The sequence below is a fragment of the Podarcis erhardii genome, assembly GCF_964252035.2.
Source record: "Podarcis erhardii genome assembly, chromosome: 9".
In the NCBI taxonomy this organism is placed as follows: Eukaryota; Metazoa; Chordata; class Lepidosauria; order Squamata; family Lacertidae; genus Podarcis; species Podarcis erhardii.
In genome coordinates, this window is record NC_138512.1 from 67,612,644 (window position 1) to 67,625,008 (window position 12,365).

The window sequence follows — 12,365 nt, forward strand, 5'->3', positions numbered from 1 at the left end:
CTTTAGCTTGGTCTTTCGACACCTGAGATGTGTGTTTTCAGGACCCACACAATTCCTGCGACAGCAGTTTGTTTAAACTGTTTGAAATACAGTGGAACCTCGGGTTACATATGCTTCAGGTTACTTACGCTTCAGGTTACAGACTCCGCTGACCCAGAAATAGTACCTTGGGTTAAGAACTTTGCTTCAGGATGAGAACAGAAATCGTGCTCCGGCGGCACAGCGGCAGCAGGAGGCCCCATTAGCTAAAGTGGTGCTTCAGGTTAAGAACAGTTTCAGGTTAAGAACGGACCTCCAGAACTAATTGAGTTCTTAACCCAAGGTACCACTGTACTGAATTTTAAATGGTTGTAAAGCAAATGTGATGATGATGATGCTAAGGTATTATAGCCAATATATGTTGTCCTCTGTCAAGCAGGTGGGGACTAAAGCGTGACCCTCCGTCGAACACCATATATGCTTCAGTACTTGGATGCTTCAAGGTAAGTTTAGTTCTTAAATGTTGAACTTCCTGGAACTTGTTGATGAAAGGGTGGAGAACCTGTTGCCCTCCAGTCTTTTGGACTACAACTCCCACCCTCCCTCTCAATTGTCCACGCTGGCGAAGGATTATGGAAGTTGGTGTCCAACAATGTTTGAAAGACCAGAGGTTCTCCAACCCTGTGTGTGAATGGCTACGGTCCAAATGCATACACAAGACTTATCCATTGATATACCACAGGGAACCTTCTTTCCTTTTGAGGGCTCCATTTTCTCAGGGTTAATCTCTCAGGGTCCGGACCCAAATTGGGCAGGATTAGAGCCTAAAGTTGTCATAACTAGAAGGTGAATTTTGTGAAGTAGGCAGAGCTTTTGGACGAAGCTGGTGACCTTAAGAGAATCTAAATCTAATGATGAGCGTTTTATGGAAGAATGGATGTCTTTTTCGTGTTAATTAAAGAAATATTTTAGCAGGATGAACTCATGAGCAGGATTTCAGCAATGAGCAACAGAAGTAACAGAATTTCTGAATGTCGCTGCTTTTCTCTTTTTTTTAAAAAAATAATAATATTGTTTTATTTTTTAAAAAAAATAAAAATATTTTTTTAAAATTATTGATATTTCAAAATAAAGTGAAATAACAACCCCCTGAACCAACATTACTTTCCCCCCACTCCTATCCTCCAAATACAGGTTCCTTATGGGATGTTGTATTTTTTTTTTATTGCTTTTATGTGATCCAGTAAATATATATCTATATATAAAGTGGTTTGAAAACTTTCATAGGTAAATAAATAAAATAGGCAGAGGGTTGCAGGTCCCCTTTCCCTGATGTATGTGATTGATGAAGTGGAGCTTCGGTTTTGAGTTGCTAATGTTTACTGTCCTGCACTGCTATCTGCAGGCTCAGTCTACAGGCACCAATCCAGCTAAAGTTAACCCAGAACAAGACACGTTTAAACCTATGCAACATGCTTATTGTGACTATCTTTTTAGTCCTACTGCTTTCAAGGGGGCTTGTTTAAATGAGCTGGGCTCAAAGGGCTTTTACTTTCATTGTACTATGTATCTTTTTTTAAAGCTTTAAAGGTAAAGGTATAGGGACCCCTGACCGTTAGTTCCAGTCGCAGACGACTCTGGGGTTGTGGCGCTCATCTTGCTTTATTGGCCGAGGGAGCCTGCATACAGCTTCCGGGTCATGTGGCCAGCATGACTAAGCCGCTTCTGGTGAACCAGAGCAGCGCACGGAAACACCGTTTACCTTCCCACCAGAGTGGTACCTACAGTGGTGCCTCGCAAGACGAAATTAATCCGTTCCATGAGGCTCTTCGTATAGCGGTTTTTTCGTCTTGCGAAGCAAGCCCTTTGACAGCTTAGCGGATTAGCGCTATTAGCAGTTTAGCGGCTTTTAGCGGATCAGCTGATAAGCGGCTTATCAGCGGATCAGCTGATAAGCGACTTAGCGGCATAGGAAAAGGGGGGAAAAAACCCGCAGGAACTCGCAAGACATTTCGTCTTGCAAAGCTCATAGGGGAATTTGTTTTGCGAAGCGCCTCCAAAACGGAAAACCCTTTCGTCTAGCGGCTTTTCCGTCTTGCGAGGCGTTCGTCTTGCGGGGCACCACTGTATTTATCTCCTTGCACTTTGACGTGCTTTCGAACTGCAAGTTTGGCAGGAGCAGGGACCGAGCAACGGGAGCTCCCCCTGTCGCGGGGATTCGAACCGCCAACCTTCTGATTGGCAAGTCCTAGGCTCTGTGGTTTAACCCACAGCGCCACCCGCGTCCCCCTTTTTTAAAGCTTTACCACACTGCAATAGGTTCTGAAATAGGCATATTTTACAGTCGGAATAAAGCATTGATGCTAATGCCATCAAGGTGATGCTCCGCCAGATTTGCAGAATTCAAAGTGTGGGGTTTTTTTTATCAGCAAAGCATTTGGGCTCTTTTAATGGAGAGATGAAGACCTCCTGGCCATAGCCATGAACAGAGTAGACATCAGCAACATCTTCCACCCACCTTTAGGGGCTGGTTGGGGGGCAGAAATAAGTGTCATGGCACCAACCTCTAGACTGGATTATCCATTCATATCAGAGACTTCAGTTGGATGGATATGAAAATGTGTCAGGATCAAAACCCTCCCTCCCTTTTGCAGCCAGATGGACGGGGTATAATTAATAAATTATAATAATAATAATGATTGACCATCATTGCCATTGATCTGAGTAAGTGATGCTCAGATGCCAGTGACCTTGTAGCTTGCGTATCTTGCATTGCTATTCTTGGTGATGTCCACGCAGGAATGGGATTCTGTGCCATGTTGGTTCTCCAAAGACTCAGCTACATTGGCCACGAAAAAGCGCTTTACATGCATTGTATATGCATTATAGCACTGTGGCACCAGATGGCGCTGTGGAGTTCTGTTTTTGCCAACCCGATTTCTCATACGTTTCCAACACATTTCACTGAAACGCTTCTTTGACGTGTCTAGAGATCCAGCCCAAGTAACAGTGCAATAAAATAAAATAAGGCTCCCTTACAAAGCAATTGTCTCCGTGTAAATGGGTGTCAGGAATGAGCCAGCTCCAAGCAAAGGTTTGCAGCCAACTGCAGAAAGTAGCCAGGAACAGAGAGGCTTAGATGTTATTCAGGCAGGGGAGAGCCGGCAGCTGCAGACTTCCTCACCTTGATGGGCTGGCTGATAAGGCAGTAGCTGAGAGCAGGCTAGAACACAGCCAAAACTCTCAGGAAGCACAAATAGGCACAAATAGACTCAGCCTCTCAGACCCGGAAGAGGTTGGAGCTGATCCACTAAGTCTGAAGAGTCAGCAAATGGGAGGGCTGCTAGATAGGAAGCAAAATGAGAGCCGTAAGTGCAATATCCTCTGTCATGGCCGGAAGGAGTCTTCAGAAGGGTCATCTTGAGTAATGATGCTGGAGGCTTTGCCAGAGTCGTCCGGAGCTATCTGTTTGTTTTTGCAATAAATTCTCCTTTTTAATTACCTACGCTTACTGTGTTATCAAGCTGGGAATCTGGACTTCTGACAATGGGTGATTAACAGAGAGTTAAACCACTCTTTGACACTAAGAATCTCCAAACTTACCTGGTGGAACCAGACACCCTAATCTCGAATCGTCAGTTTGTAGATGTGCAAAGCATTGCTATTCAGGTGGCTAGACCATCCCTTCAAGTGCAGAGGCAGTGAAATATCACTTCCCAGCAGAATCTAACATCAAAACACTTACTTCTTCAGGACAATTTCTGTCACACCACCATTTAATCTGCTTTTGGGGCGAGGGCTCTTTCCTAGAACGTATGAAAGAAGAAGTAAAAGTGCTCCTGAGCAGGCGCAGAATGCATTTCCCTACACCAATGAATAACAGATACATCAGGGTGTATCTAGATGAGAAGTTGAAATTTCCAGGCAAATTTGAGCTAGCATTTCCCTTTCAAAGCTTTATACGATAATGGATAAATTCTTCAAAGGAAGGGTTAGAGAAGCCATGAGGTTGCGTAAGCGCTGCACTTCTTTGAACTTCTGGATTTTGCCTGATCAAAAAGGAGCATCCAGCCATAGCCTCCAGGCCCTTTAAATTGCAGGCTGCAAAAGAGTAGTCTATTGTCATGGTTACGTGGTCAAGAGGCTGACTTGGTCATGTAAGACTCCTTGTCAGGTATTGGCTCGGACACTGAGCGAGACAGAAGAGTGGGCACCGGGAAGAAGGGGGGTTGGAGACCGACTTAGGGATCAGAGATCTGGGGCAGCCTGTTACAGCCAGGAGACGAGAGTCAGAGTGTGCTGGTCCAGGGGGGAGGTTACCGTGGGGCGAGGTCCAGGACCTGAGTTGAGGGTTGGCAGACAGTCCTCCACGGGCGAAGCGGGGTCCACAGCGAGAAGCCGGGCAAGGACAGGAACTCTGGGGGAACAGGACAGGGTGCTGGCCGAAACAGCTCTTCAACGGCGTTGCTCCCATAACCTGGGACCGGGCTGACTGGCCTTTATCTTCTCTGAGGCCAGGGGCGGTCCCGGCCTCCAGGAGACCCGCCTCTCCTGGCCTTAAGGCGAGCACTCCTCCTGGGAGAAACCAGTTCCCTCCGCCTCTCTGCCCTGAGCCTCTGCAGTTCAGGAGAGGCTGAAGGGTTACTGGGCCCAGCGGGAGACTCGCCCAGGGGGAGACTCAACCACCTCCGGAGTCAGAGTGGATTCACCTGGTGCCTGCTCCTGAGGATCCGGCACAGATGCAGGCGCTTCAGAATCAAGGCCCTGCCCCAGCTCAGCCAGCCCTGGAGGCGGGGACTCCTGTGCAGGCTGGGATTCCTCCAGTTCAGCCTCTGAATCGGATTCCCAGGCCATCACACAGAGGCAGGAGAAGCTGTCGGAGAGTGAATTAGAGGTGCAGGAGGAGAGGTCAGACTGGCGCAGTCAAGGGCTTCCTAACCTCTTCCTCCTTCTGCCCCCAGCACTCCTGCTCCACTGCCTCCCAGGACCAGGCAAGAGGGAGAAGCAGAAATTGATTACATGCAGGGGGAGCTTGCGTGCAGCTTGGGTGGAAGAGATACAGAAGCTGAGGTTGGCGGAGTGGGACCTCTCTCTTGTGTCAACTGCCTCATTGGGTTCACACCTAGGAGCAGCTGAGAGACATAGGACCGATAGACGTGCCTTTTCCTAACTTGGAAGTGTGCTTTCCATTTCTGCCTAGGATGCACCGGTAGCCCTTAGGATACAGTGGGCAAGGGATGGAGGTGAAATCCAGCCCAGCTTGTATTGAGTCTGGAAGCCAGGTTCTTGGCTGGGTAGAGTAATCTCTGGATAAGTCCAGTCCGTCCCAATCTGGTGTAGTTCAGAAAAGGGTTTCAAGGCACAGAATGGCACAGAATCACAGAATTGTAGAGTTGGAAAGGAACATGAGGGACATCTAATCCAGTCTCGGTCCAGTATACCTGAAGGAGTGTCTCCACCCCCATCGTTCTGCCTGGACATTGACGTCCAGCGCCGAGGGCCTTCTAGCAGTTCCCTCGCTGCGAGAAGCCAAGTTCCAGGGAACCAAGCAGAGGGCCTTCTCGGTAGTGGCACCTGCCCTGTGGAACGCCCTCCCACCAGATGTCAAAGAGAACAACAACTACCAGACTTTTAGAAGACATTTGAAGGCAGCCCTGTTTAGGGAAGCTTTTAATGTTTCATAGGTTATTGTATTTTAATATTCTGTTGGAAGCCGACCAGAGTGGGTGGGGTATAAAAAAAAAAATCCCTCTGCAGTGCAAGTATCCCCACTGCAGTGGACCTATTAGGAGAAATGGGGCACTGCCCCACCAACCTTACTTTGCTCTCAGCCTGCCCCCTTCATCTGCTTTCATTTCTACTTAAAACTGGTTCAGGGTGTGGCATGGCACAGCATCCGTTTCCCCCTTGGATTTAGTTTGCCCTTGCAGAAGAGGGAGGAGGATGGGTACAAATCCAGAATTATTTGGCTTTGCCTGTTATTATCTCTGGCGCCATCTACTGGTGGGCTCCCTGCCTTCTGCCCTACCATACTCAATGGGCACCAGCTACCCCTGTGAAGAACTTAGTGCAGTCTAGAGATATGCCCACACCTGACCTCTTCAAGAGGATTTTGGAACCTTTTCTGCCTTCTGCAACCTGCTCTGCAACCTGCTCCAGAGTTTCATCAGAGCAGAATAAACCCGTTCTAGGATCTGCTCCTCACTTTCAAGAGCAAAGCAGCCAGAGCCCGGACATACCCCAAATGCGTCATTGTGGCCCACATTCATCCAGCCAATGGCCTGCAAATTGCTCAGTCCTCTGCACGACTGCTGTTGCTTCGGAGCACATCAGCGGTTAATACTACCCGCGTGGGCTCGTTTGTCAAATGGAATATTTAGGAATATTTACAATTAAGATGAAAGCTTGATCTGTGGCTCGGAGCTGCCAAGTGAGCTTTGCCATCGACGCTAATCCATAGTAATCCCGGCGTAATAGCTGGCTGTTGCCTTGGCCTGATTCTCTTGACAGCTGATCTGACATGAGACATAGGCGAGCAGGTCTGGTGGAGCTGAAGGATGTCTTTCCGTCGCAAACCTGCCACACTTTGCACAGCCTTGTTTCTCTGCAGCAGGGGGTGTGCCTTGCCTACAGTGCTCCTCGCTGGCTGCTCGCCTGGTTGCTGCTAAGTATCGGGGCTGTAGCATAACCATGCTGTGTGTGAAAATAAGCAACCATTTTTAAAATGGGTTCTGAGGGGATATGACAGGGGATCACCATGTCCCCCTGTCATAGGCAAACCAGCCTCTTCACATGTACTAACGTGTTATAGGGCTACTTTCTGTGTGCAGTCAAATCACAGAATCATAGAACTGTAGAGCTGGAAGGGACCCAAGGGTCATCTAGTATAATAAAAATAAGAATAAAAAAAATAGAAATAGAAATAGAAATAGAAATAGAAATAGAAATAGAAATAGAAATAGAAATAGAAATAGAAATAGAAATAGAAATAGAAATAGAAATAGAAATAATTTATTATTAGTACCCCGCCCATCTGGCTGGGTTTCCCCAGCCACTCTGGGCGGCTTCCAACAAAGATTAAAAATACATTAAGATGTCACACATTACAAACTTCCCTGAACAAGGCTGCCTTCAGATGTCTTCTAAATGTCAGGTAGTTGTTTATCTCTTTGACATCTGACGGGAGGGCGTTCCACAGGGCGGGCGCCACTACCGAGAAGGCCCTCTGCCTGGTTCCATGTAGCTTTGCTTCTTGCAATGAGGGAACCACCAGAAGGCCCTCTGCGCTGGACCTCAGCGTCCGGGCTGAACAATGTGGGTGGAGACGCTCCTTCAGGTATACTGGGCAGAGGCTGTTTAGGGTTTTAAAGGTCAGCACCAACACTGTGAATTGTGCTCAGAAACGTAGTCCAACCCCCTGCAATTCAGGAATCTCAACTAAGGCATCCATGACAGATAGCCATCCAACCTCTGCTTAAAACCCCCCAAGGAAGGAGATTCCAGGACCTCTCGTGGGCGTCCGTTCCACTATCAAACTGCTCTTTCTGTCAAAAAGTTCTTCCTGAGGTTTAGTCGGAATCTCCTTTCTTGTGACTTGAAGCCTTGGTTTCGGGTCCTAGCCTCTGGAGCAGGAGAAAACAAGGGTAGGGCCACTAATGTTACATCTTGCAGAGATTTTCCTTGACATCGATGGGCTGCTGTCCACTGAAATTTGATTTAAGAGAAGCATTCTGTTGTAGTCAATAGAATATGTTGCTGTATGTCTCTCCCCCTGGCAGTTTCTCTGGTTTGCAAACGAGCCCAAACGCTCAGAAAGATGGGCGACAGGTTCGAAATGATGGGTGACAGCCCTTTCTCATTGTTCCACAGCTGTGCCTTAAAACAATCCTACCTTTACCTACTGAATTGACGCTTAGTTGAACATCATCTCTCTTTGAATTTTCTGCGGGGGCAGGATCAGATTTTTGCAAGGCATGGCTGCAGAACAACAAAGAAAACTCTCAAACCCTATGGAATTAATTGGTACACAATACAATCGAAATATGGGTCAAGCAAAATTGTGGATGAGCCCTTGGTTTGGGATTTGATACTAAAACTGCTTTCTAGGTCTTTGATGTTGATTCCAAGCAGTATTTTTGTGCCCTCTGGTGTTCATTGGTTGTAAGTGCACAAGCTATACAGTTAAACATGCACGTTTTAGACCAGTCCTAGTGTGTTTCCATGGAAAGTAGGTCCCTTTCACTAATTGCCCCACAATATATCTTTGTGTGTGTGCAATCATGATGATTTTTGCTCATAATGATACTAGGATGGTCACGCTCTCAACACTGTTTGCACCTCCAGAAATTTGGGCCTGTCACACTGCTTCCTATCCCCAGTGGCGTAGCGTGGGGGTGCAGGGGGTGCCGGCCGCACCGGGCGCAACATCTGGGGGTTAGGGTTAGGGGGCGCAAATCCATGGGTTAGGGGGCGCAAATTACTTGCCTTGCCCCGGGTGCTGACAACCCACGCTACGCCACTGCCTATCCCATAATGTCCTCTCAAATCATTCAGTGTCTTGTACCACAAATGGTTTATACCACCCCCCACCCCCCAGCTTTTGTTGTGCTATAGATCCGCTGGACAGTAATAGTGTGGCAGTATTGGGAAAGCATAACAGAACAAACTAAAGCAGGAATGCCAGCTTGGCCCCTCGACCATGGGTGCCTGGGGCCATGGCTGCCATGCAGTGTGCATGGCCCTGGCACTGAAATTTGTGGGTGCCCAGCCCCTTCACGGGGAATTTTCTGTGTACTTGGGCACCCAGGGCCCTGGGAAGTTGGCACCCATGAATCTACCACCAGTACACTAATATTGTGTCAATAACATTTTTTTTTGCAGAATAGACCCATAACAAAATGCCATTCTGGAAGAATCCTAAGTTGGATTTACTTCCAAGTAAAAACGCACAGAATTTTTGTTCTATTATGGGTTTATCTACCAGTGTCCTCCACCTCAATTAGATTTCCCAGCTTTTCGCTGCTGAGAAATAGACCTGGCTCCAATTCACAGGTGTGTTATTTGTGTAAAATTGCACCGAAATAATTTAAAGTGATTGTCAAGTACATGCACTTAGATTTTATTTATTTGTTTGTTTGTTTGTTTGTTTGTTTGTTTATTTATTTAACATTACCTGACATTTTCAGAAGGTAAAATTAAAATTCTGTACCACTTCAGACTGCTGGTTGCGTTTAACATCTCCATTAAAAGACAGCAGCAAAAATCCCTGCACGCAGAAAGCTAGATTTCAGGGACTGGGGTTTTAGTCTAGCCTCCTCCCTGACGTACTAGATTTCTGTGCACAGGGAATTGTTTTTGTGGACAAGGAGTCAGTTGTGTCCCTCCCTCCCTTCCCTGTAGTCTAAAGAAACATAATCCAGACACAGCTTAACTACCTTATTCATTCATTTAATTTGTTGTTTTATTTATTAAATAAATTAAAATAAAAAAATGAAAACACGAAATGCATAATAAAACGAAAGCAAAACAAAACAGTAACTCCCGGATGCACATTTAAAAGGCCATGGGTTGTTGAATTAATATTTTTTGACTGGCACCTGAAGATATGCAATGAAGGTGCCAGGTGAGCCTCCATAGGGAGAGCATTCCGCAAGCAAGGAGCCACCACAGAAAAGGCCCTACCCTCTGGACCTCTTGAGGATGAGGCACACAAAGAAGGGCCTCAAATAATGATCTCAGGGTCTGGGTCGGTTTATATGGGGAAAGGTAGTCTTTGACGTATTGCTGTCCTGAGCCGTTTTAAGGCCTTATAGATCAAAACCAGCACTTTGAACTGGGCCTGGAAACTAACAGGCGGCCAGTGCAGTTGGGCCAGGGTCGGTGTAATATGCTCAAAAACCACCTTTCCCCCCGTGAGCAACCTGGCCGCTTGTGAGACCTGTGGCAATTTCTTGCGATTAGACCTCAACTGCGTTGCCAAGGCAACATGGGACTAGGCCGCAGGAGAGATGCTTTTCAGTGGCAACTAACATGGCCAGAGAATTGCATCGCAACCAGGCAACGTAGTCTGAGAGCTGTATTCTGGGCCCATAGGAAGCTCCAAGTCAACGCTTCCTCGACTGAAATTGTGCGCGCGCATGCACACCTTGCCATGTTGCAGGCATCTCTGTGGCCTACTGATTTGAGAGCTGAAATGCCCTTCTCAGTTTTCCCTCTTTCGCCACTCACCCATGCGCACCCTTCTCTCTGCCTCAGTGCTCTGGGAGACGGGCCTGAGGGGGCCCAAGCCATTAACTGAACCTGGCCCCCGCATAGCCCAGAAAAAAGAACTGGTGGAGCGCCATTTTTAGCCTTTTGCGCACCCCACCCCACCCTGAACGCACAGAGCGCATGGCAGAGAGCGAAGGAGAGAGAGAGGCGCCTTCGAGGCTCCAATCGGGTAGACGGCAGGGCCAAAGCCTTGCATGTGAGCTTGCCCCACAACAAAGGTTGAGGTTGCACGATGGTCTACCCCCCCCCCCCCGGCGTAGGTGGCTTTCCCCCGGTGACTGCGCAGTCGCCGCCATCCTAGGGGATCTGTAGGGACTTCGTGCATTGCAACGCAAAACTTGTGTTGAAGAGTGTCATAAACCCCTCAAAGCGAGTGAAGATGGAGGGAAATGAACAGCCCTGCTTTATAACATGCAAAAGTTAAAATACTGAAGCAGGTTAAAATGTCCTCCGCTTTCTAAATGTCTGGGTAGGAATGTTTTTAACAGGCGCTGCGAACAGTATGAGTTTGATCTCAATAAGCGGGGAGTTCCAAAGTGCAGCTGCTGCGACACTAAACGACTTTGTTGTTGTTGTTGTTTAGTTGTTTAGTCGTGTCTGACACTTTGTGACCCCATGGACCAGAGCACGCCAGGCACTCCTGTCTTCCACTGCCTCCCGCAGTTTGGTCAAACTTATGCTGGTAGCTTCGAGAACACTGTCCAACCATCTCGTCCTCTGTCATCCCCTTCTCCTTGTGCCCTCCATCTTTCCCAACATCAGGGTCTTTTCCAGGGAGTCTTCTCTTTTCATGAGGTGGCCAAAGTATTGGAGCCTCAGCTTCAGGATCTGTCCTTCTAGTGAGCACTCAGGGCTAAGTTCCTTAAGAATGGAGAGGTTTGATTTTCTTGCAGTCCATGGGGCTCTCAAGAGTCTCCTCCAGCACCATAATTCAAAAGCATCAATTGTTCGGCAATCAGCCTTCTTTATGGTCCAGCTCTCACTTCCATACATCACTACTGGGAAAACAACTTAAGTTCTAACAAATGCGGGGCGGTTGTTACGTATGTGTGCCAATCCCCCCCCCCATCGAAGTAATTTTGAGTGGGCATGTGTGAGATAAGGCAATCTCGTCATAGCTGTCAACGTTTTCCTTTTTTTAAGGGAAATTCCTTTATTCTGAATAGGATTCCTTGCAAGAAAAGGGAAAAGTTGACAGCTAATGATCTCATAGGTTTGGAGTAAGTCATCTCCCTTTTTTTTTTAAAAAAAAAAAAAGCCTGTGGCAGCCATTTTGTGCTGCTACCCACCACACTCTTATCAATATATGAGTACCGACGCTTCGGTTATTTTGCCTGCGAAACACACAAAAAGCAAAATAACTACTGGCTGTAAGAAACAAAATTCCAGAATGTCGCAATAGATTGCAGTGTGGGAGGTGTGTCCCCCCCCCCCCCCGGCTTCATCCCAAAGCGCTGTTGCTGCTGCTGTGACATTTTAAAGGATTTGTAGGAAGGGGGAGGAAATCAGACAGGCCTGGTTGAGGCCGAGCAGCGACAATGGAGGGATGTGGGGGACCTTTGATCTGCCCCATGTTGCTCCCATCGTCAGCATGGGATGAAGCCACAGAAGAGCTTCTGGGCTGCGTCTAGAACTGAAACGGTGCCATCAGATTTTCATTTTTTAAAAAATGTGACCGTTTGGGCAAGACCCTACTGTTCATTCGCAGGATGAAAAAGGTTATATATGTATGTATGTATATATATGTATATATATATATATGCTTGCAAATGTTTGGTTCCTTCTAGCGTGGTTTGCAGAAGGAAGCCAAGTTTTGCTAAGCATGGTTTGTCTGCCAGAAAGGAAGGCAAGTTTCATGGTCATTTGTTTACGCCGAATGTTGAACAACCACAGATGTGGGGGGAACTCGTTGAAAAAGGCCCATGAGCAGAAGCGGCAGAGGAAGTGAATCTAACGGGGAAGGCATTTTTTTGTTTTGGTACTAATGAACTCTGTGCCTTTATGCAGTCTGGCCGTGTCTACTGGCAAAGTGCTCTTCTTGGGACCATCTTCAATGTGATAACATTTATTTAAGTTGCTCCTTAGAGGGCAGAAATTTTTGAGAATTATTGAACACA

The 12,365-nt window shown here is 47.2% G+C and overlaps 1 protein-coding gene and 1 long non-coding RNA gene across 22 annotated transcripts in view; one reads left to right on the forward strand and one right to left on the reverse strand.

Moving 5' to 3' along the window:
• Positions 1-326, reverse strand: part of LOC309350483 — a 300,644-nt gene extending 300,318 nt beyond the window's left edge. Inside the window, exon 1 of the long non-coding RNA XR_014160424.1 lies at positions 99-326. This is a non-coding gene — a long non-coding RNA (uncharacterized lncRNA). The remainder of the gene's footprint in view (positions 1-98) is intronic.
• TMEM150C (transmembrane protein 150C) overlaps positions 1-12,365 on the forward strand; it is a 53,433-nt gene that overhangs the window by 22,963 nt on the left and 18,105 nt on the right. For 6 of the 21 annotated variants that reach the window (XM_081877272.1, XM_081877255.1, XM_081877268.1 and 3 more), the window contains exon 2: positions 419-482. The exons of 3 other annotated variants lie outside the window; for them this stretch is intronic. In XM_081877272.1, the coding sequence (XP_081733398.1) occupies positions 457-482 (26 nt within the window). In that variant the 5' untranslated portion in view covers positions 419-456. Of the gene's footprint in view, positions 1-415; positions 483-7,980; positions 8,002-10,045; positions 10,467-10,537; positions 10,686-11,944; positions 11,967-12,365 lie in introns of those variants that run through there. 12 more of the 21 variants (XM_081877271.1, XM_081877253.1, XM_081877269.1 and 9 more) reach the window with 7 other exon arrangements.